Source organism: Falco naumanni, chromosome 5 (assembly GCF_017639655.2).
Source record: "Falco naumanni isolate bFalNau1 chromosome 5, bFalNau1.pat, whole genome shotgun sequence".
Lineage (NCBI taxonomy): Eukaryota > Metazoa > Chordata > Aves > Falconiformes > Falconidae > Falco > Falco naumanni.
In genome coordinates, this window is record NC_054058.1 from 5,753,002 (window position 1) to 5,778,371 (window position 25,370).

Consider the following 25,370-nt stretch of genomic DNA (forward strand, 5'->3'; position numbering starts at 1 on the left):
TTACCCAGACAGAATAAGTAGAAAGTGTTGCTTTCTGCAGTAATGGGACTTAAAAGTAGAAAGTATTTCTTTCCACAGTAACAGGCCTTGACTGAGAAGGTCAAGGGAGAATGGAATGAGTTTTTTCAGAAAAGCATTGCAAACCTGCACAAGGGAGAAACTACTATTCCTGGAGCAAATAACCGCACACAACTACACATATCTATAAGTGAGAGACTTTATTTGAACCAATTTTTCAAATACAGACATCTGTATTATTCTCACTTCTTGGGAATGTTTTCTGCTCATTTTTTGAAGCTTGCAACCTTAGGACAATATTCAGGACATATGTGTACATTAGATCTCTGCAGATGGACACATTCATAATGCACAAGTACAATGAGTGAGAGACTCTTTCCAGATCCTCACACAAGAGCATCGGAAATGGGCCGCTCTAATCGTCAAGTTCTGCTCTTATTAGCTTCCAGACACATCACAGTTCTTGATACTCTCTAGGCTGTAGCCACCTTCTTCAGGCCCCGATTTACTACTGTGTTACTTCAGCTGTATGCCAGTGTAACTCCTCAAAATAGGGCTTAGGTGATAAACAGGGATATGTTTCGTTCATTGGGAACAGGCATGAGCAGAAAAACCAAGCTATTGGATGAACGGTTCACCTAGGATTTTCTTTTGTGAGAGTAGTGTAGGTCTCAGGCTGGGATTTTTTTTTTTTTTTTTTTTTTTTTGGATGTGACCAGTGGTTCTGGGTGTGTAATACATGAATCTTGATGTTCAGAGTATACAGGGGACCTGTGGACTGGGCCCCAGCGAGGTGTCTCTCAAGTTGGTCACTCCAGACATGAGCCACTGGGGTCACTAGCCTGTTCTGCAAATCTCGACCTTCACCTCTTCTTCCAAGTATTGCTCAACAGAGGAATGTAGTAATAAAGCATTGTAGGTAAGAATGCAGGCTCGCACATGACCTGAGATCAACACCCTGAAAAATGGATAGAGGGTAGTGCTTTCAGGACCACCTAAATGACTCATGATCTTCAGTTCCATTTTGGAAAATGACTGGAGAATTTTGGGCCTGAGACCCCAAATTCACCGCGGAGAGGAGGCTGGACATCCTTCAGCATCAGGGCCTTAGGAGCGTTCGTCTCTTTGAAAGCCAGTGAAATGCGTGCTCTCAAGTGCCCGCGTCACTTAGGTTATTCTGAAAACTGTACCCTATATACATATGGGTAGACAAGGGGCAGACTTTCACAGGCACAAGTGGCAGTTAGACATGTAACTCCCATTGATTTTTTTTTCCCCCTCGGGGACCTGGAAAATCCCCCCCCCGAGGAGTTGAATCCTCCTCTCGCATTGTTTTCACACCAGATTAACACCACTGGTTCCAGTGGAGCGACTCCTGAGTTACCCCGGTGTGAGCGAGAGGAGAACCAGTCCTGAGGTGCTCTAAATATCCAGTGAAAGTGCTAATGTGGCAATGCGGAAAAGCAGGGAATCTGAGCACAGGCCTGGAAGAGGACCCCCACCACCACTGCCCGCATCGCTGAGCTGCAGGTGACCACCAAACGGACTTCTCAGCCAAGAGGGGCCACGGAAACATTCATTCAGACCCTTCCCTCCACCTCGGCAAACCACAGCCGCTCTGTTTCCTTCCTAAAGACACCTATGACAAACACCAGACCTTCAGTACAAAGAGCCTCACGTGCTAGTCTGCTGTTCGGAGACCACAGAAAAAAGAAATAACTCCTTTGGGGAGCTTGGTATGAACTCCCTCTTCCCTTTTTTTCTTCTTTCCTTTCTTTCTAAACCCCTCTCTTCCAGTCACGGCCATTTCTTTCATGTAGTGTACCATGTTCCCCAAGCGATGGTGTTATGTTGTCACCATAGGTGAGTTCCTTCTAGCTAAGGCCTCTCACGGGGCTGCAGTAGGGTTTGGGTTTGGAAAACATTGGGTCCAAAGGGATCTCAGCAGGATGCCCTTCCCCTCCCTTTGGAATGTGGCTCACGGTGGAGCTTCTTGGCTGATGCAACTATTGCAAGGGTTGTGGGTTCTTACACGCTAGCAATGCAGAGAGTCTGTGGATGGCACAAGCATTGCAAAGCAGATGGAATTCGTGAGAATGCTCTACTGCATTGAGGGGGTTAAGTTGGGATTTCCTATACTTTTCCAAGGCTTAGTCTAGATGAGGTGAAATGTCAAGAGCTGGCCTACAGCTGGTACAAGCATTAAGTTATAGATGTGGATCACTAGCATATCTTACTACGGAGGCATAGAAGAAGCCCCTCCCGGATGCTGAATTTCCACAGCACTGTACATGAGGTCAGGTGCCGTATTCCCAGTGTGAGTCGTTCTGACATGCCCTTCCCTCTCCATACATCAAGTAACAACCACAGACCCCTCCAGGCAAAGCTATATCCTCTTCAGGGAGAGAGGATTAGATAGATACTCCCTGGGGAATTTGTGTTGGTTGTAGAAAAGCTCCAACTAACCTGCTGGATACTCTTTGCTCCTCTCTCCACTTCTGGGACCTCCTGCCTCTTGTGCTCCTCTCAGCTCGCTCGATATCCGGCTAGAAAAATCGCTCCTCAAATACCCCTGTTCTCCTTCCAGTTTCCGTCCTATGCTACATCCTTTATACTGTTTCCTTTTAGCCTTTTAAAATCTGGCTGAAGAGGCAACTCAAGGAAATCCAAATGCTTTTCTCTGCTCTCTTCCTGTACCCTGAAGACAGCCCGGCTTCCTATACAAATCTTGTGTATCGCACATTAAACTCCTGCCTGCTCAAGGCAGGGTTTGTCTGTGCGCTCTCTCTCACGCTCTCTTTGCCCTGACTCTCTGGCAGGATCAGGACACGGTACAATAAGAAAGATAGGGGGGTGCTTGGTTACAGTTAGTAATTTTAAACTGGAACCAAGGGAGAGGAATTAGTATTTAAATTATTTAGGTTTGCAGTTGGTAACCACATACCCCGTTCTCTTTGTGGGGGAAAAAAACCAAAACACAAAACCCAACCCTTTGTTCTCTAAGCAACATGGCAAAGTATGTTCTTACAAACGGTGACAAAACACGCGCAATGCCCCAACCATCAGCCAAGGGGGAGGCAACATGCGAAATACAAAGATAAAACGTCCCTGGGGAGAGAAAAATGTTTCTGTTTTTTGAGGAGGGAGGAAGGCCTATGTCCACAAAGACATGAGAGGCAGTTTTCTTTTCCTTATAAAGTTAAAAATAGTAATAGTAAAGTGGAGGCAAGATGAAAAGCTTGGGGTCTGAAGTCAAGAAGAGCAGGGAGACCACGTGGTCTTTGCAGAAACAGGCAAGACAGTCCTTAAGAAAACTCTTGTAAATGGTCATGACAGGAGATGAGGCTAAACAAAAACCGTGCTCTCTCCTTCCTGCCTCCTCCCAAACACCTCTCCCACAGGTCCTGGGAGCTGAACCTCAGTTCTCTCGACTCGATGCTAGAGACACGGGGCGTCTGCAACGTCCGAGCTGGGCTGGGCACCTCGTGTGCTACGAACAGCAAACATACTCTACGCCTCTCCTCCCTGCGCCTCGCCCCCCCGTGTCCGTCAGAGCGCTCTCCCTCCCCAGACACCACCCACCCCCTGCCACTGTGGCGGCAGAAACGGGCAGGGTGGTGAGACCTGACATACGGTCCAAGCAATGCCTGATGTCCGCGCTACATTTGCTGAATTGAGGTCAGGCTGGAAGGTGTCTCAGGGTTTACCACCCATCATGACATGGGAATATTAGCATATATATCGTTTATGAAGTATGACACAATACCTATCTGTCAGTCAGCCCATCTTTCTACCTATTTAGTCTGTCTAATCTACTTTAGCTAGCTACATTTCACTATCTCTATCAATCATCTATTGCTCCATATTATCTAATTTCTTCCTGTCTCTCTCTCATCTTTTTCACTCTAATCTTTCTGACTCTAGCTATACTCCCCTCTCTCTCCCTGTCATCCATCTATCCACTCGAAAATCTTTCCCCCCCTCTTCTCTCTAATCCCTGTTTTTAAAAATCTCTGTCCAGTCTCTCTCCCACTCTCTTTCCCTCTCTTTTTTAAAATCCTCCCACTCTCTCTCTCTTTCTACACAACGCCAGGAACCCATGGAAATGAATCCTGACGCGTTTTGATGGCACTTCCAGTGAGCGGTCTATGTTCAAACCGATCATCTCTGAGGAGACACCATTCATCTTTTCTCCCTATTTCCAACAAAGAGATGGAGGAGAACAAAGGAGCAGGGCAGGGAGGGCTGGTGAGCCCTCTGAAGGCCACGGGGCTGCCACTCCAAGCATCAGCCACCAAGGGTCCTTGGGGCTGTCAGCCAGACCCATCGTTTTGGTGTTACTGCCGTGAGGAAAATTTAGTCGAGGCCCTGCAGCATCGTACGGCAGTCCCGCAGGGTACACTGACTGCCATTGCCAATGAGGCCAGGAAACCACGTGCAAGCTGGTGGGAAAGCCCACGATAATAATCAGGGCAGAGACAGAGCAATAACTGGGATGTTACGAAAGCCCGGTTATTCCTGAATACATTTTAACTGCTCCGTCTGGCAGCTCATAAAGAGGACAGCAGACCCTGATGGCTGGTCAGGCTCGGGGCAGGGCGTCTGTCAGTCCTCCACCAGGACAGGCTGGGTCTAGCAGGCATGTGGTTGGCGTGCACCAGGGAACATCCCACATCCCATGGAAAGCAGTAATGGAGATTGACAAGGTGGTGTTCTGCCCGCAGCACCAAGCCTGCAGCACGCTTTTAGCTGGCTCCAAAAAATGACAGCTAAAAGCCTCGGCCCTCGTTAGAGCTGGGTGAACCACCCTCCTTTTTTCCAGGGAGCGGCAATGAGGTATTTCTCAAAGTGCCATCAACCGGTTGTTACACCACCAGACCTTGTCCTGCCCGCATGCCTATTTATTCAATGCATTGGCCCAATTTATTTTGCCAAACAGAACATTTTTGAGAGCCACACTATGCTACTCAACAACTTCTCCAGCCCAATGGGGTGAGCATCACCCTGCTGCTGGGGGGGAGCTCGGTTTCTCACAGCCCTTGGTGCACCCTTTGGCAGGGGTCGGACCTTCAGCACGGACCAAAGCCAGTCCCTCGGCTGGCTCATCCCTCCAAGTTCACCATACTACACCAAATCAGGGCATAGAGGACTCCTAGAGGGCCACTTATTTTGTTTTTTTCCTAAAACTCATTTTACTACTTTCATTATTTATGCCAGTCAGTGCTAACACCTCACTCAAAATCCAAGCCTGCTTCCCTTAAAAACCCCCTCAGCAGTGCCAGGGAGAGCAGAGCGGTTGGTCACTGACCGGTGGCCATAGAGCACAGCGGGGCCACACAAGAAGTGGCCCACCAAAGACCGCAGGCCAGCAGGATGTACAGCAGCATAGAAATGCGACACGGTGGTATTAATGATCATTATTCTCATTTATTATAACTATTGTTCAGTTTGAAAAAGGAGCCTGGAGCCAAGCATTATGCTAATTGGCACATTTTTTGTTGTTGTTTTAGTTCTGAAAACAAACTGGGGTTTAGCATTATTTTTCATTCGTTTGTTTGTTTGGTTTGGTCTTTTTTTTTTTTTTTTCTTTTCTTTCGTTCATTCCATCACATTGAAAAAGGAAGAAAAGGATTATTTTTTTTTCCCCCCTCTTTTGTTTTAACTCACTCGGTAAGTCTGGACTCCTCGGATGAACGTAACATTGCGCACACACACACTTGGAGAAGAGAGAGAGGAGAGAGAGAGAGAGAGAGAGAGCGCTCGCGGTGGGCAGACAGACACACGCACGCGCCAGGTCAAAGAACTCTGATACAGTGCAAGAATTTTCCCAAAATGATTGGATCATCATTACCAAAAAACTCGCCATAACAACACCAAGAAACAAAGAAATGTTTAAGCCACACTGTTTGACTGGGATTTTTCCTGCTTTTTTTTTTTTTTTTCTTTAAATGTTTGCCACACAGAGAGAAAAAGGGTTTAAGTGGGAATGGGAGAGGGACGGACAGGCTCACAGATGTGAGCAGGAAGGGGGGAGATCGAGATTGGGGTGGGAAGGAAGGATAGAGGATAGGGGGAGGGAGGGAGGGGCAATGGGGAGTCATTTCTTAATGTTCAGGCATTTTCTTGGTCCGCCTTGCTCTCTTCTTCTTTCACCTCTTCCTGCTGGGCACTTTCAGTAGGTTTGGTTTCTTCTACAGCATCTAGTGGGGAAAGAGATGGTCCAGGGTTAGTCAGCCATGAGCTAGAGCATCCTGCACGTGCACACAGCCATCGCGCGATGGACTGCATGGCATCAGGCTTCTCTCTCCCCAAAGTGACCCAGGTCTCGAACTCCCTGGCATTCCTGCAGCATGAAAAGAATGTGCCAAGGTTCAGCCCAGCAGGCAAGCGTGTAGCTCTCACAAAACACCTCCAGCCCTGCCAGAAAGCACATGCAACTGGAAGGAGCTGCCTAGCTCACTGCTGGTGCCGCAGGCAACCACCAGTCATTTAATTAGGTGCACTGATTAGGCTCTTGGCTTACCAGCTAGATCACACACCCTTTTACTGAACCCATCAGCCGTGCCAACCACTGTTGAATTGTTGCCCCCTAATTACTGCTATTGATCCTCCCAGCCAAGACTTAAAGAGGTCACAAAAAGTCTACACGCACTTGAAACTTGCAGGACCCAGAGGGAAAAAATTCATAACCTGTAACTCAAGACTTCTCTTACACTGAACAGAGATCTAGAGGAACGTCTCTAGATGTCAAGAACAGGAGCCTTCATCTGGGAGGCTGTCACATCTCTCCAGTTTTCTGGAATCTCCCTTCGAAGACAGACCTGCCACAGGGGGAAGCAATGCGTGTAACTGGAGGCTGGGTCTGCCTGTCCATCAGGCACCTCGTTCTGGCACACCGTTCACATGAGAAGTTAAAATGAACGCTAGGAGCAATCTGACAACAACGAACGAGACGGGGATCGGAACCGAGGGGAAGGCAGAGGCAGCCAGGAGGGACAAGGCAAATGAAAGGAGTGCCCCTCAGGCTGGAGTGATCTTACAGCTGGGTTCATCGAGCCCGAGATACCATGCCCCCTGCATCACAGGAGGATGGATTTAATTGTCTCCAAGCTCCTGCTGACCAGCTCTTATCATCTTTCGATCAGAGTACACTGACATACTTCCCAGGTCTCTTTCAGAAACGCCGCTAAGGTTTATGCACTGGGTGGAATTGCATTTTACAGGACAAGGTGATGGGTCACCCAGGGCTGCAGGGCTGTAAGGTAGAATAATGCACAAGGGTCTTAGTGCCCTGTAGTGACTGGTCTGCTCCATCCCCATCTCTCCCCATTCCTCACTGACTCCACCTCCCACACACACATACGCACAGACCATGGAGAGGCCAAGCAAGCAGCATCACTCGAGACCTGGGATAAAGGAACAGGGAAAAGAAACCAGTGCTGAAGGGCTGGGTGTTGTGGGACAGACTACAAGACTGGTATGTCACATACCTCAATGCCGGCACTCAACATGCTTCCGTAGCATCACTGTATCTCTGGGGGTCATTCAGAGAGCACTGTGGGGTCCCTGGACAGTTTCTGGCTTCTCTGATGGGCTATCAGATTATGTTATACCAGCAAATAAAATGGGCCAGGGAAGGCTATCTGGCCCCGAGGCCAGCTGGCACCACACAGTTCATGCCCATGTGGCTAAATTCTCTTACCCTCCAGAACAGGGTGGCTGTCTGGGAGCTGTCTGGGGCAAAGCTACTTGGTGTATGCAAAAATCATGCCGCGGCCCCTGCCATCAGCTTAACAATATGGATGTTCACGCGCCAGTGCTTAGTTTGTGAGAATTAGCATCCTCACACCCATGTTTAGCATTGCTGAGAATGCTGATTGGGATGTGAAACTTTCCTTACTGACACCATTCACGTGTTTTGGCCTGGTCCATGCGATGCCATCAGATGGCAGGCTTGTATTTGCTTCCAACACTGGCAGTAGGTGCTGCATTCCTGCTTCCCTCTCCCCCTCAGCTCTTTAGCCTAGCTTCTAAATATGTTCCTAGGCACCACTTCCACATGGATCACCTTTATGATGTATATAACTTCCTATCCTGAATCATCTTCATTAAAGGCTCTTCTTCTGGATCTTCAAACACTTTTTGTCTTCGTAAACTCTGACTGTTGATTTTCCAAAAGGAAAAAAATCTGTGGGAACATCCCCATGGCCTGAGTCCCTGTACTTGCAAGCCCCCTGTCAGCAAAAACATCTGTGGACTTTCTTTCCCTTCATATTGAACAGCTGAACAGAATGCTACTCAAGGACTCCTTCTATATATGGTACAGCTATAACCACAAAGCAAAGACAAAATAGGCTACTGATTAAAATAGGATGCAAGTATTGTTGCAAGGCAAAGCAGGCCAACTTGCCCTAGTTTTGCTAATTTTCCTGAATGACTTGATCACACTCCACTGGGGAGGCAGAGGAGTCCTTTTAATGCTGCTCCTCTCCAAGGCATTCATAGCAGGGGATGCATTGAATTACAGAGCCGAGAGTAGAATCCCAATGCACGACCATCTACCCCTAAATCTGAGCCAAAAGACTATTGTTAGCCAGCAGCAAAGGATGCTTTGCTATAAGGCTCTGACAGATTCTAGCAAGGCAGAATTTCTGTTTTTTCTGCATGTAAATGCAAGATAAATGAAAGAGCAACAAAGGATAGGCAATGTGACTTCAGGAACAAAAGCCCTGACACTGTATTTCTGTATGATTAAAACTTTCTCTGTCTTATATGCACAGATTTTAGCTGGCAGTCCCCAAGCCTCCTCAGGACAGCACAACAGAAGGGCCCGTAATGCAGCAAGCGCAGGGATAGACACTGGGAGGTCCTGCTCACCTGCTGTGATGCTGAATGCCTTGGCCAAGGCATGCAAACCGCTAAGTTGCACAGATGCCCCTGTTACATCAGCAGCTGAAAGTGGGGTCCAGCTCCTACAGTGGCAGGCTCTTGAAAATTGTCTAGCAAGATGGACGGGAAATGTGGTTGCACTCAGGCTGGGGGAGCTGGCAGACTTGGTGACATGGGGTAGTTCACAACATTCCCTCTGCCGTTCTGGCTGTTAGAATAAGCAGGCAGGTTGAAAGACAAATTTCTGCCATGTTTTGTTCCCTGTTGGCTCACCACAGTGGCAAACCTAATTTCCAGGGAGTGCTTGTGAGAGATCCCTGGCTGGCAGAGGAATTGGGGGGGGGGGGGGGGGGGGGTGTGTCCCTCAATGCCCCCGCTGCTCTTCTCCGGGGAGCAGGTAGTGGTAAGCAGATGACTCTGCTGAAGCAGCCCAGAGGCTGCACTGATTTCTGCTGTGGCTGAAACAGCCTGGACTGAGGTCATGGAGTAGCAGAAAGGATTTCAAGTCACTTCACCACGTATCCAAGTCAACGGAGAGGAATCATACAAACCAAATGCTGGACACATGGCAGACTAGAGCAAATTGTCATGACCGTGGATGTCCCAAGGTTAAACAAGAGGTCTTACCGTTTTGAACAGGAATTATCACTGAAAATTCAGCCTGCCACTTTCCTTCTTTTTCCTTGCATTGTGTTGAAGCAGTAAGGGGAAATACCCTTGTGCATTGCTACAGCCTGCTAAGCTGTCTTATTTCCTAGCAGCTTTAGCAGTGTTTCATTCATCTTTGGGATGAGGGAAAAGAAGCAACCTGGTGTTATACAGGAATGAACTTTAGCAAGAAGTAATATCACACGGGATAAAAAATCCAGCACAAAAAAGAAAGTTCAGACTGGCACTGCAAAAAAGAAAGTTCAGACTGGCACTGCTAAACCAATAGCAGTGAAAAGAAGATTCTTCCTGTGCAACAGGAGCGATGCAGCACAACCCTACCGACATCAGGGCCAGTTAACAGCAGCTTCTGATTCACGAGGAGAGGTGAGACGGTTTGACTCACTCTTCACTGGTTTGTTTGATGCAGGCTATTTCTGAAGTATGTTCTCTGGGGTTTTCTCCAGCCTATTTTTCAGTGTCTCAGCAAAGGAGTGCAAGCTGTCCCTGGGGAGGTTAGTAGATAGCTATCCTGGGGATTCCATACATCAGAGAGAGTACTTCTTACATCGCTTTATACCCGATGCCAGTCTTGACTTTCCAATTCTTTGTGCTCTGGTGCTGTTGCACCTGTTGGTTTGTAATAGGCAGTTATACAGACAGAACTGCACAGCTGTGGTATTTTACATTCACTTTGCACTTTGTTGGAATAGGTGTAAAAGGTGACAAAAAAGCAGGTGAGAATTCAGGGCTTTTATGCAAAATGTCCTATCCCCTGCTTAAGGAACAAAAGCATTTCATCCTGGGTGGCCACATTTCCAACTGTCTAAACCTTCCTCCCTTCTGAAGATACCAGCACTATGAGGTCTCCTCCTGCAAGATTGGAGTGCCCTGTGGCCACTTGCAAGGGAGAGAACAAGTGAGTTATTTCTTAAGATTGACCTGAACTGGGGCAGCACCAAGATGCATGGTGAAGAGATCCCAAAACGGGAAAGCTGAAGTGGGAGTGGATGGACATCTTACCTAACTCCAGACATCTACACAGAGACATCTCCAGCTGATCTTCTCACCCTCTGCTCCCTTTCTAATTAGTGTAAATAAACATGACTTTTCTAGGACTCTATTAACCTGACCTATTTAGATACCTACTTCAGGACAAGAGGAGTCGCAGCCTGGGAACACCTACATCTTTAGCAAACTAAAACGTGGAGATACCCACATTTGTTCTAGAGCATTCCAGCCACAGAGCAAAAAGAATGGCCTAAACTCACAAAATGAGAACACAACATGTGCATGCCAGGAGGAAACAGAACAGCAGGGGAGGCTGAGCTGTAATATGAAGCAAAAGAAGCTCAAGGGGGCCAAAAATAAAAGCTGTCCTGAAGGATAAAGCAGGAATGGCTAGGTCAAAAAAACTGAACCCAAAACAATACCAACAACAAAAACCACCTGGTTTGTGCTTGCGATCATCACCCTTGCAGTTGTTTTAGTGCATGTCAGTCATCGCTTGCACTGTTCCTGCTTATTCCAGTCCTGTGGTCGTCCCCCACACACACAGCTTTGAGATTTTAGCTTGGTTTGCAGCTTTGCCTTTTTTTTCAGTCTTTTGAAATCTATGCTGCAGTCCAAATCATCCTATAGCATGGGATAATTTTGCCAAAGAAACAGGCATCTCCAAGCTGAGCTGACAGCAATCTCACTCCAATCTAGCATCCTGGATGGGGCAGCCAAGTCAAGGAACCTTTTGAGCAGCCTCAGACAAACCTTAAGCTGCGACTGCAGAATTGCTTAAGCGATAGAGCTGTGCGGTGGGAGAGGCTGAAGTGCGTTTGCTTCCCAGCTGAAGGGCCTGTGCCAGGGGCATGCTCCATACCTACAGCTCCAGCTGCTACCTGCTAAGAAACAGCCTTGCCCATGGAAGAGAAACAACATGGAACTGAACTATAGAACCTTGCTGAAATAGGGTCTTAAGAGAGTTCCTGTCCTTCAGTGCTCCATTTATTTCCTGGAAAAAGTGAGTGTCATGTCTGTGAACCCTGCTGGGAAGCAAACGCCTTGAACACATGCAGCTCTGGTTGCTGTAAAGTTGAAGCACGCACGCAAGCAGCAGTTTTGCTGGATGGTGGTACTTCCAGCTGCCTTCGCCTATGCTGTGCTCTAATGGCTGAGCGTGCAGGCTCCTCTCCAAGTCTCTCCACTGCCCTACATTAGTGAAATTAGGTTGAGTGGATTTCCGGGTAAAACACTGTCTCTTGGGACCTGCCCAGCTCCCGTCTGACTTGCCAAGATTAATTAAATCAGAGCAGACATCAGCTTATGACCATAGTAGCAGCAACCTCTCTGCTGATCATTTCTTTTGTGGCTGGTGGCTTGGGTTTTGTTTTCCTTTTTGTCTCGGTTCCAGTGCAGATCTTTAAATTATCACAGCCAATGCCAAGGGAAGAGAAGTTGCACAACACTCGGGGATTCTACTACAGAGGCAGAGATTTTGCTTTTGCTGCTTTCCCACTGTTTGCATAATTATTGCTGATATTGATTGTGCAGCTAGAACTCTCCCATGCCTTCATGCTAAAGTATTGCCCAGATCTAGTCAGCCGCTGCTCTTTCTCTAGCATTTGTCATGCTCAGTCCTTTCTCTCTCTGTCCTCTGCCAACCAGAGCTTGGTCAGAGATGGAACTGAAAACCTGTGCCTCATCTGGTCTCCTCTTTGCTCCCAAATATTAATCCAAGTTTTCCTGCCCTGTTATAAGCAGACCTCGTCTGCCCCAGAGATGACTCTGTTTAGTGACATTTTTTGGAGGGTAAGGAGCACTGGAAGGCCCCATTTAAAATCCCTGACCTGAGCCTTTTTTAGTTTTAATGACATTTGTATCCAGATTTTGATCCAGGCTTCACAGCTTGATTCATCTGTCCCGATCCATCTGTCCTTCTAGCCAGCCAGAAGATGATTCCAGGCAGACGATGGTAGGTCTAAAAGACTGCTAAAACAAGATGCACTTCAGGTTCAGAGCTGTTGCTTATACAGTTCTCTTCCTGATCCAAGTTAGCCCATTGCAGTCAGCCCTGGGATGCGTCATATGCAGTGCTAAAATCCTACGCCCTCCCCACTTGCTGCATCTGAAAACTGGTACACTTATGCTGGCCCAGCAAAACACTGAGAAATGAAGAAATTGGTTGTTTCAGGTGAGTGGCTGTGGCTGGTCCAGGGGACTGACTTGCATGATTTTTCCCAAAACCCTGGTGAATCCCCCACTCACTACAGACCCAGGGTACCACCTGGTTCCTGGGAGTCCTGGGGGTCCTGGTAGGCACACGGTACCTGGAAGATCTGCGTAACCTTGGCAAACTACCACAAGGTGGTGGGAAGAGATGTCCCCACTGCAAGCAGCAGGCAGGAAAGCTTGGGAAATTGCCCAGTAACTACTGGAAAGAAGCAGGCAAACAAGCCTGTTAAGATTAAAAGAAAAAAATTAATACAGCCACAATACGTGGTAGTTTGGGCCTCATATTCTTGGCCCATGCCATCTCTGTTTCAGCGCCATGTACGCCAACCTCACTTGCTTTAGCAGAGAGAAACCCCCCAACTTCTGCCAGTCCCACGGCTGATGATTTTGGTCCAAGCTTGGATGACTGCCTCTTTTTCTGATCCTGCTAAATCCTCAGAGGACAGCCAGCCCCAGTTCTGTCGCCCCAGCTGCCTTTGTGCTTTGTCAGGCTGAAGACCCAGTGGCTTAGGGATTTCCTCTCCTTCTCCTCCCACCCCACACCTTTCCTCCCCCAGCACCACCACGGAAACCCCACCCTGCATTGGCATCCGTGTGCGCAGTAGATGGAAAGGGAGGGAGCGGTGGGATAGATGCTCAGGGTGTTCAGTGGTGGGGAGGGGGTTCCGAGGGGAATCAGGCTCGCAGCTCCATTGCAAAGCATCTTTCACAGTGTCTAGACACCAGCTGCCGGGTTGCCAGGGAAACTCCCCAACTTTGGCTGATGGGAGGGAGCAGTGAGGTCCCCAGAGAAAGAGGGGTGGAGAGAGAAAAGGGAGGATGTTCTTTGTAAATGTGAGGTGTTAACCCTGTTACAGCTACATTTGCAAATATTTTTGCTTCCTGGAGAATGGGAAAGAAGTGGCTCTCCTTTCTTTCACCTCTGTTTCCTTTCCACATCTATGGACAGAGCCAGGCCTGAGGACTGAGACAGATGACATGCCTGCTGCTGGCTGGTCATTGACTCCTGCCTATTACCAGCAATTTTGGCCCAAACCTCCTGTGTACAGAACCTATAACTGGGCAACTGCAATCCAGCTGGGGTTGGAAGAAGCCTGCCAGAGTGGTAAAGTTTTCAGACAGTGAGATCTCCTTTAGCAATGCCTTTCTCTTGGCCACCATCACTGCCACAAGCAAGTGCAGCTCCGGTGAGGACAGGGTGCTCCCACCTGGCAGCAGTGTGATCTGTCACGGTGCTTCTGTGGGGATGATTTGTTACACCAGAAAGTGGTGGGCAAGTAGGATGCTGTGTAGCCAAAAGGGAGGTAAAATAGCCTCTTTGGGATGAAGGTGCCTTGGAGGCAGGTGTTTTGCACTGGTATTGAGTGGCCTTCTGCCAAACAATGTCAATGGTGCTGACCTCAAGAGATCCTGCCAAGGCTCCGTGGTCTTTACAGTGAAGAAGTGGGAAGTGACTTGTGCAGGGTCTCCCCTGCCATCAGCTGGGGTCAGAGCTGATCTGATTCCCAGTCAGTTGCTCAGCTGCCTTGCTGGAGTAGAAAGGCTCCCTTCAGGAGACGCTCCAAGCTACCAGCCTCTCTGTCTCCCCAGAAAGGGCAACCCAGAGTCAAAGATGCCTCTGCAAACACTCAGACCACGGTTATTATTCACTGCTTGACTTTCCAGCAAAACAGTGTACTGGTCTTTTCAGATACAATATCCAGATTGTACCTGGATATATAAGATAAACCAGGATATAATATCCAGATCATACATTTATGATGAACCCAGACCTTTGTCAAGTCAAGAGCTGTCTCCATTGTGACCTTTCCAAATTGCAACAGGTGGCCAGCAATGTATTTATCTGGTCTTCATCACCACAACAATGGCCTAACTCACAATCATGTAGCTATTTTATCTTTGTGGCATCACAGTGAAGAAAGTAAAAGCTTTTATCTGAGCAAAGTGTGAAGAATTGGGCTGTGGTCACATAAAACCCTGTGGTGTGCCCAGGAGCCTGAGTCACCTTGGCTCTTCATTGCAGCATCCCAAGCAGCCACTCTGCACACAGCAGCACTTTCACAGGTGTGATGCCTTGGGCCTGTGATTACTGAAATTCCACAAAGTCCTAATTTCAGGCCAAAACTGGAGATATAGCAATCTCAGCAATATATCCCCCCACCCTCAACCATCACAAGAAGGCAGGTAGAAGAAAGGCATTCTTTACTTCACCTGAGGAAAACCTAAGAAATAATCCACAATTGTTCTTTGCTCTTCTCCCCTGCCCCTGTTGATTCACGTAGGTCCTGCAGACCAGAAGGGCTAGTCTTAATTCCTTAAATACATTGTGATTCAAACAGCTTGAATATAGAGGTTTTTACTCGCTTCCAGCTGTGGAATGTAACAGTTGGCAGCTAATCTTGGCATACGCGTTTGAAAGCAGGATGTCCCCATCTCATGCAACAGTATTTTTTTGTGTCACCCATCTATTCCCCCTTGCTGTGTTAAGTTCTGGAGAATGGTTTAGAAACAGAAGGCATGTGAGGGGACAGAAGAATAAGGTCTTGATAAGATACATCCATTTATTCGTCAGCCTCTTTAGGGTGGCTGCCCTGTGAGATCATAGGGGAGAAATCGAAGGAACAATAGGAATAAATGGGAAGACCCTGAGCAGATCATGGCCAAGTGAGCAAAATGCAGCCCTATTGAAGTGACTGATAGTGATTCCTGTACAGCCAGGCCATTTCTAGCAAAGTAATTAATTCAGGGAGCGAAGCTTACAGCACTTTGGGGATGGAGGTTTGGGTTTGGAGAGGTCTGACAGATGCACAGAGAATAGCATAGCAAGTGACAGAAGTCTGATAGACAGATCAGATCCTCAGAGGTCTGCCCAGCTTACAGCTCTGCTGACGAGCCTGGCAATTGTGGTAGGATCAGTAGGGGGATAAAAATGAACCCAAAACCGTGGCAGACTGCTGGCGTTCACGCACTGCTGATCCTGAAGTAAGGAGGGTTAAGGAGAGGAAGGAAACAGGCAGAGTGCTAGAGCCTTTGGGTTCTCCATCTAGAGCTGATCACACAGGACCAGCTGTGGGGCTGCTCTCATCCTCTGCTCTGGTAAAGCTGGCCAGGGGAAAGAGGCCAGAGAAGGAAATCTTCAGTAATTGCAGCAAAAAAGGTCTAGAAATTCCTTCAGTGCATCCAGAATTAATGCACCGCTCCTTCTCTTGTACTCCTCCCCCTTCAGCTGTTGGTGGCAGGAAAACAAATTGCTGCAGCTTACTACAAACCATGCTCCCGCCTCCCTGCCCCCAGCCCAAAAGACATGTGCCATTCATAAGCTGCCTGACTGCTGGTCTCCTTTATTAAAGCCTAGAAGGCTGATAAATTGGGGATTCATGGAGCCTGCGAGCCTCCAACAACCAGATTGCCATGGAAACCAGAGGCAGCCTCCATCTCCAGCAGAAATGATATTGATCTAGCTGAAGGCAGGGAGTTACAATCAAGGAGAGGATATAAAATGTCTCTTTTCCTTCCCTTTGCCATCCTCCCATTTTGTGTTTAAATGACGGAGAAATTTCATTTAGAGATCATTAGTTTGTTTCTGTCCATCATCATACACCAAGGCTCTGCAAACTGGATGCTAAAATGAATTAAGTGCCTGTTGTCAGGCCTTCCACAGCCATCTTGTTGATAACCATCCCCAGCAGTTGCAACATCAACACCACCAGCTCTTTGCATCAGAGATATTACTAATATTTCCTATATGCACAGCTGGTGTGCACACATGGAGGATCCCAATGTGTTTTGTGCAGAAGGGGCACTGAAACACAGCTGCTGCTTTCTAGGAGGCAGTTCAGGCTTAATGCCGTACCCACTGAGGCTCCTGGGAGCCTTTGCTTTTCATTTCAACAGGAGGAGGTCATCGCACACGTTACGACAGCCTGGACATAGGAAAAGGTATTTTGAACTATGAGCACTTGTGGGGAAATCCCCACTTCCAGACAGCGCAGAGTGGCATTGCTGGTGCAGAGCAACCCTCCCCGCTGCCCAGAATCCCCTGTCTGGGGCTGCTTAATCACAGTCCTCCAGGGATGGAAAGATCAGGAGTCCCAGCACCCATCCTGCGCAACCGGGTGGGCAGCTGGACACTCTCCCCAGCTCATACTGCAAAGGCCAGATCCTCCTCAGTCCGTTGCCTCCTCCCTTGGGCGCTTGTGAGAAAGCCTAAGGGCTGGGAGGTGAAAAGCCACAGCCTGACCTAAGGTGGGAGGTAGGACTACACAGTCACCCCCTCTGCCCCAAGAAAACTCTGTGACCAGAGGTGTGGTGAAGCCTGACCAGTAGGTGCTCAGCCCTCAAGGAGGGTGTAGGGCAGCCCTGTGCCTGGCACTGGCCATTTCCAGAGAGCCGAGCTGTACAGGGGGAAAGACTGAAGGAGCTAGGTGGAAAACCTTTCTCAAGTGCTTTTGTTGCTGGTGGCAGTCTTCCCTGTGAAGGTGGCAGCAGCTAGCATCAGTAATACCAATTTTAATCCAAATCTGGAAGGGTTTTGTTTTTTTTTTTTTTTGGGGGGTGTGTGTGTGGTTTGTTTTTTTTTTTTTTTAACCTGATCTTCTCCCAGTTCAGGAGGGACTTTGCTGCCTCTGAACTTTCTGAGCGCTGCGCCAAGCGAACCGGTGCATCTGTCCCACAGTAGCCATCTCGGTTTAATTGGCTTTTCATAATAACAATTCAGTCATGCGGGTAATGAATTCAGCCTTGACATGAGGGTACCCAGTGGGGCAGCTGCAAATGCTGGGGAGACCTCAGAGGGGCACAGTGAAGCAGCCCCATGCCCAGTGCGCAGCCAGCTGTGCCGTGGCAGCACCAGGCCGGGCTGCATCACCTAACACCCTGGCACAGAAGGTATGTCCGGGTTGTCAATCTCAAAGTCAAAGCTCTGTGGTGGAAAAAAGTACCTTTATGGGGTGCTAAGTCAGCTCCTTGCTGAGCTAGCCTACAACAACAAGGCTTCTCTCCCTCACCCAAAGACACACCAGCACTGCTGTGGCTGTCCCCTTCCCAATGCTGCCAGACAAGGTGGCCCTGCCTCGGCTGCGGGGCCAAGCTGCTCTGCCACTCTCTCATGTGTAGCCAAAGTCTGCTACGAAGCCCAGCTCTGCAGAGGGCTACAGAGGCTGTGGGTTACCACAGATCCCACTTGCAGAGTTTCTAAGTGTTCGGCTGAGGTGGAGCAGCCCATACTCTCGGCTTGTGCACCATCACTTTGGCAACAGCTGTCACAGAAGATGGCCTTATCTGAGGCATGAACCCACCAGGCCTGAGCTGCTCTGAAATTACTCTGAAATTGCACTGAGGCATAGGAAGTGGCACCCCACCATTTCATGCTCATGTTGTCTCCTCTGGTCCTCTGGCTGATTTTATTTGCTGTAAAGGTCCTTGGCTCAGGTCCTGCCTGCTGGTCGCAGAGCAATGTTGTGAGATATCCACATGAATGAACGTGTCCTTCTTACTCTTCTTCTCCTGCTGGAGCTGTTCCATTTCCATAAAACATTAAATATTCATTGGGCCAGAGGAAAACATGGACTCTGTAGACTGGTGCTGAGGGCACTCATCTGGAACGGGGGAGACCAAACTCCACATCCTGGCTCCAGCAAATAATAAATAATTTACACAAAGTGGAACAGCTCCAGCAGGAGAGATCAGGGGAAACCATCTAGCAGCCCCACAGCTTGCTTGCAAAGCTCCCTGGATTTCAGTTTCCTAGGGTAAAGGCATAGGCCCATCTTGTCTCCTGTCCCATTCAGGGTGTACTTGACTCTCGTGCGCTAGCTATTCCAAAAGCAAGCGAAGGTTTCTCTTACTACTTTAACCTACAAACCCCATCATTTCTGGTACAGCATGGTTGGCTTTGACAAATGAAAGGATTTTTTAATGAAAGACATAGTTGCAAAGAAAAATTCCAGCCAACTAGGACTCAGAAGCCTTTGCACGGAGGTGATTGGAACTGCAGCTAGGCGTGACTCCTCTCTGTGGTAAAACACGTGTATGTGTTTTGCTAAGAGATGAGGACAAAAAGCAGTTGCATGCTACATCAGGTAGGAACGGCTGGAATTTTCTCCTTCTTCCCTGAAGTAAAAATCAGTGACTCCATCCATCTTTCTCACAGTCATTTGGCTTCAGCCACAAAGAAGGTTTCTAGCTTGAGTCAGAAAGAAGCATTTTCTTTCTCATTTTGTGTCTCTTTATTGAGTGCAGTGAACAGTGCTGGGTTAGTATCCCTTGAGACCAAAGCCTGCTGTTCATCCAGAGAAGTGGTGCTGCTCAGCAGCACTGCTATGTATTTATTCCCCCTGGCCTCCTGCTTGGCCTCAGGTGTGTTTGGGAGAGGCTTTGTCATGGACAAGAGGTCAAGTTCAGTCCCTGTGCCTGGCACCGTGTTTGGCCACACTGATAAGTCTCCCTCCTAAGGCTTGGCAGTAGCAGTGGGATAGGTTTCTGCAAAGAGTACCTTCATCCCCAAAGATAAGCTTAAATGCCTGTGCCAAAACCGTTTACACTGCTGAAGGATCTCTCAAACACTTGCAAACCTGCAGCACCCTGAATTTCCGCGCTGAGCACTAGGAGCTGTAATGTGGCACATGTGCAGGACCGAGTAGGTGTGGTACAGGGTTAGGAGATCTAGGTGGCAGTCATGCCTGCACCCTGTTTGGCAATAAAGTAGGTACTTCCTTCACTGTGCTTTCATCATCTGGATTCCTGGTGTACCAGTTGAATGACAGACTGTGAATGCAAAGAGCCAGACAGAATTGCTGCTCGTATAAATTGCAGCAGCCCTACTGAAGACAACCTCACAGCAACCCTCTGGTCAGACCCTGTGAATGCGGAGGATTTCCATCCCTTCTGACCACAAGGGAAAGCAAAAGACCAATATTACAATATCACGCTCAGTCCCTTCCAGGGGAAGAAAGACACAAACCATTTGTGAACAGATCCAAGATTAAGATCACAGACTCCTTCAACTCAGGTGTCTTTCTGAAGTGCAGTAGGGCAGGGTCCAGCCCAGGGCTTGGTCTCCTGTGGCGCATGCTTTGTTTCAGCACTGATGACTGAAGATTACTTTTAATTGCTTACAACAGTGATGCTGAAATCACAGGTGAAATCCTAGCCTTCCATAAGTAGTGAGGCTTAGGTTTCAGCCCTGTAGCTGCAGCTACAGCTGGTGAGCATTGTCTCCAATCAGGCTGTAAAAGATGGGAGGAAGGAAGAAGGGGAGCTTGGAAGAGAAATTTTGGGATAGGTAACACAGGGTGCCTAAGCTAGAATACATACTTTTTCATTTCTAAGCCCACACCTAGTGAGGGAATGGAGTCCTATATTCATGTAAAAACTAGGCAGTTATGGACATAGTCCACACGAGCTTGCATTCACACCACCCTCTGAGAGGCTTGTGTCTTTCCAGATCAATGGGTACCCAAAGCCTTTAAGAACAGCAAAGGGGATTTTAAAAGTACTTTCCACCATACCAACTGTAAATTACTTTTACTTTATTTCATCTTCCATCTCTTCAAATGGCTACCCAGTAAGGTCTTTGAAACATTTTTCACAGCTGCTGAGAGGGTTCTGCCAAAGTCAGCAGCACTGGGGAATGCTCCTGCAGCCTGGTCACAGCTCTCGCTCCTGCTCTCCCATTCCTTTCCCTGTATGTGCAATGCATTGCCAGCTATGGTTCTGCAGCACTGCACCACTTTAGCATTGGGATTTGGATGCTCTTCCAAATGTCAGAGAGATTTTCTTCTTCATTAAGCCCTGTAGGTTACAGGTAATGTCCGATTATCATTACTAGCATTACCAATTACTGTGTTTTGCTGAAGGAAGATGGAGCGGTTGAATAGTGTCTTCCACCTTCTGCTTTCTTTCATAATGAAAAGAGGAGTCATTTGCTATTGCCTCAAGGTACAGCTGGCAAGTGTGTGGTCCTTTGAACAGTGGATAATTGGGACCTTATGACCTCTATCTAAGACTTATTTACATGAAGCCTTGAGTCTCACTTTTCCTGTCATTAGGAGAAGAGCGTTTTCCTTTACATCTCCGAGCCCTGCCCAGGTTACCACAGTTCTTTTCCTGACTACTCTGCAGCCCGGCAAAGGGCAGGTGTCCAACGTGGGGTCCTGGCTGCCAGGACCTCAGCTGAGATTTTCTGGTCTGTTCTAGTGTCCCATGCTGACAGTGATGTAGCTAAGGACACGGAAAGGAAAAAAAAAAAAAAAAAAAAAAACCCAAACCAACAACATTTCCACAGACCACATGCACATTTGGTGATGATAAAGCCAAGGTTCTTTATATGGTACAAGCCATTAGAGCTAAAGGATATGCAAAGGGAACCTTTAGCATGGAGTACAGAACTAGGAAGAAAGTCATAGTTCTAGCAATCTGCAAAGCCAGACCAGACTCCCCTTCAGAGAACAGCTAAGCAGACAATAGCAGCACTCTCCATCCTTCAGTTTTCCCCCATATATTCTCCTTAACCGTCTCCTGTATTTTCTGCCTGAAAGACATTCACCACCAACAGAGAAGAAAGCTAGGCAATGAGGAAGCCCTCCTTTAATTCAAGCTTGCAGCATGAAAGCAGTCTTGAGAAATATATTGTGGCTAGAGACCTGTTCAAACTGAGCTTGCATGAGTTGGTCTTTCACAGGTCTTTGGGAGATCCAGAACTAGAGGTAGAACCTATCTGACAGAGCTGATGCCAGTGGCTTGACTTGTAAGCCTCCTGTCACTGCCAACATTTTCTTTGGTTCTCTTGGCCACTGCCCAGTCTCACTGGCCATCATATGGCTGAATAAAGTATTTGTGCTGTGCCTTTTCAAAAAGGAGAACTCCCAAGTCCACAACAGACCTGGATGTCATTGCAGTCATCAGTGCTCATTGGGTAGCTGTCTTCAAAATGCCAAGACGTTGGTGTGCGTAAGGACTGGGATGAGGAGCAGAACAGAAGAAATATTGCCTTTCTAAAAATATGTGTAAAGAAGTACAGCCTTTTCTGGACTAATGAGTACAGTGTTTGTCACCTCATCTCATAAAGGACATTTACAGATTTAAAGGGAGTGCAGAGAAAAGCAACAAAGATGCTAAAAAGCATGGGAATCTTTCATATAAAAAGCAACTAAAAGCATTGCTTATGTTTTCTTCCAGAAAAAGATGAACAGCAAGGGCTATGGTACTATGCCCTCTGTGCATACTATATGATGCTATATACGATAATCAATAACATAAAGCAGGGCTATTAGAAGCTTTTGCTCTTTCTGTGATATAACACAAGTACAGAAAGATATTTAAGGTAATGGTGGCCAATTTATTGCTGAACTTTCCAGCCATTGGAAAAGTTGGCTGGAGTTGGGGAAGCTGTTGATACTTAGCCAAGCAGATACTGTGCATTTATATATACATATTTATATGCCATATAAAGCCACAGTTATAACTAGTATCAAAAGAGATAATGCATCATGCTCTAGCTTTCAAACCAAATCTTAGGCAGCAGAGGACAGGGATGAGTCCTAGTAGCAGAGAGGCAGTTTACCCCAGATCTGCCTATAGCACTATTTGGTGCTAGCCACTGCAAGTACAATAAATGGGTGTTAGGTCTGACCTGGCTTGGCTGTTTCTATGTTCTTCTACCAGATATTTGCACGGACCCTTGGGAGTACAACTTCACCTTGCCAGAGTCCATGGAGTTGCCATAGAGATTGGGAGTGATGCACTGCCACTGATAATCCAGTATTAATGCACCTATTATACAGCTCTCGAGGAATGTCTAACTAATTTGATTGTGCTGACCTGGTGAACTCTTCCAGTCTCTTTCCTCTGCACATGGCAGTCATCTGCACCACAGAGTCAGTACTGCTGCCTTTAAAGTACTGCTCCTTGGAGCTGTAAATCCCAGCTGATATTCTGGAAGCTTACATCTATCTGAAAAGTTCAGCCTACTTGATCCTAGTGTAAAGAGATGACACTGGTGGTGGTGCAGAGCACTGCTGTCAGCTACAGCAAACAGCTGCCAAATAAATGTGATTGTCCATCTGTCTATTCTGTCCACTGGTCTGCTATTTGAGCCCTTCTCAGCAGAAAATTTGGTTATCATTTATGGCAGAAAGCCTTCCTCCCAGGTGGGGATTTTGGAGCATTTTCTGAAGATGATCTGAGTGCAGCTGTAGTGGGTCACTGTGGAAAACACTATAATGAGGAGACAGTGATTTTGAGCAAAATTTCTGAGTTTAACCATCGGCCTTGGCCGTAGACAGCCGTGTGTTAGAGCGAGCAACCACTGTACAACACGAGCCCATACTGTGACGCTGGCATGCACTTACTTAACCACCACCACCTCTATGTACTACTTGTAAGAGCTCCTTCCTATGGAGATATGTAAGAGTGTAACACTCCCAGGGAACCTTGGTACACCATCTAGAAAATTTGGTATTGCACAGGTTCAAGACTAATAGCTTTATTTGGCTGGAAGAATACTATAACGATGGGAAGAAGAGTGAGACTGGCAAGCCTCCCCATGAACGGGAACTCTCTGCTGCATGCCATGATCAACAAGTAGGGGCTCAGCCAATACTGCAACAGCTGTGGTTCCCAGCATCGGAAGGGATGAAAGATTGCTGTCGATTGCTGTCACCTTTCCTATAATTTCCATCCTTCACAAAATAAATTTGTTAACCAGCCTTAAACTGTACATGCATCTCTTAGGTCCCAAAAGAGCAGGTACCTCCTGGGTGCAAAATGGTGGTTAACCCTGCTCTCCTCAAGAGGCTTTTTCCAGAGTCAGCCCACACTTACCATCACTAAATATGTTTCGTGCCACCTAAGAATTCATTAAAAGAAGTCAGGTCCTGCTTCACCACTAGCCCATTAGCACAGTTCCCACCTACACAGGGCAAGCTGCGCCTCATTAGGAAATGGCAGACCTGAGGCACACATAGGACCAGAGACAGGATTTCACTGCAACAGAGGAAGAAATCCTGCACCTGTAGCAGGCAGTGTGTATGTTTCCTGTTCTCTGGCAAATTGTCACATGCTACTTTCCTCACCCTGCCCCTCACATGACTATTTGCGTCAGTGCAAAGCAGGCTGTGAAACACATATGCAATGCTTATACCCATGTAGGCACAATGAAAAGATCAAAAATTTCAGAGCAACTGAGGACTAGGCACATACTTTGACACCTTTCAGCACGTTGGAGGTAACCTAAATTGCATTTATATTCTTACTTTGATGCTGGAGTAGTACTACAGACAAGAAAACGCTGGCACGCTTCTTAGGGTTGTTCCCTCTGGGGCAATCATAGAAGACTACCGTATTTGCATTGCTTTCCTCAGCTGCCAGGTGTAGCAGCAGAGATAAGCTCCCATGAAACAGGAATGACAGTGAGGGTGTTCTGCCTCATGCCAGCTACCCATAGGCCAAGACTAAAACTCCAGTTACACAACTGCAATCCTCTCACGTAGCGCGGGCGGTTGCCTTCTGGCTGGTACGTGACAATAGACAGTCTCCCATTCCAAATCTTTATATAGCTAGTGCTCCCCAGGTGCAGCAAGTATTGTCCTTCCATCAATATGCTGATTAAACTGGAAACAAAGAACTGATTCAACTCTAAACCATGAAAAAGGATCCATAGGGACCTGCCTCCTCTGAGGAAGTGAAGAGAAGATGGTGCCTCCCCGTGCTCCTTGCTAGCAGGATACAGGACCCTGAGGGAACCGCTGGCCCGCTTACATGCAAAGCAATTGTCATCTGGCTGATTTTTCATTTCAGCTGTGAAACTGCTCCATTGTAAAGCTATTTCACCAAGTGGGAGAAAGCATTCTTCATTTCCCAACAAAAGAAGATCCATTTGTTTCCTTGGGCACAATTTACTCTCTCACAGTTCTGGGCTTTGTTGTATTCTTACCTGTCAATCAGAGTGCTTTTGATGTGAGACCTAGCCAAATTTGGAGGTGAGACTCGAAAACCTGAGAAAGTACAAAGACAATCGAATGCCTGACATTCACCTCCTCTCCTCCCCGTATAGCACACAGCATCCCATCTTCTACAGCCTACTGTGCTGGACACCAATCTCACTTCAAAGCCGCGTTAACGTAGACTCTTCCCAGTAAGTTTGATGGCGAGTCTCCAGATTTAAGCCAGTGCAACCTCGATCAGAGTAAGTCTCATCTCCTCATCCATATGTAATGTATAAATTCCCTCCTACTACTTTTGGATGTTTTCCTGTTGAGTACGTTGGCATCTAAGGGAGCCTCTCCAAGTATAACATCAATACCAAAGAGGCAAAAGTTGGATCATAACAAGAAATCCTGTAAACATAAGTCTTGGCAAGGATGCTCAGGTAAAAACTTTCTTGGCATTCAGGTCACCCACCAAAAGACATGAAGAGAACTAAGAGATTGTCCTCCTTACATCAGTCCCTCACTGCCACTGAGCAAAGCCCACTGACTCATTTCTTGCCTTACACAGGTTGGAAACCACTACTTTTTCCATTTAATTTTTGATGCATTGAGGATTGCTTAGAAACTGTCCTACTGTACAACTGGGAATGCCTGGGGTTCCAG

At 47.4% G+C, this 25,370-nt stretch overlaps 1 protein-coding gene across 1 annotated transcript in view; it reads right to left on the minus strand.

Moving 5' to 3' along the window:
* Window positions 1-203: 203 nt before the first annotated feature.
* The window catches only part of GAP43 (growth associated protein 43), a 61,424-nt gene continuing 36,257 nt past the window's right edge, over window positions 204-25,370 (minus strand). The window contains exon 3 of the mRNA XM_040596835.1: window positions 204-6,218. Within this exon, the coding sequence (XP_040452769.1) occupies window positions 6,130-6,218 (89 nt within the window). The 3' untranslated portion in view covers window positions 204-6,129. The remainder of the gene's footprint in view (window positions 6,219-25,370) is intronic.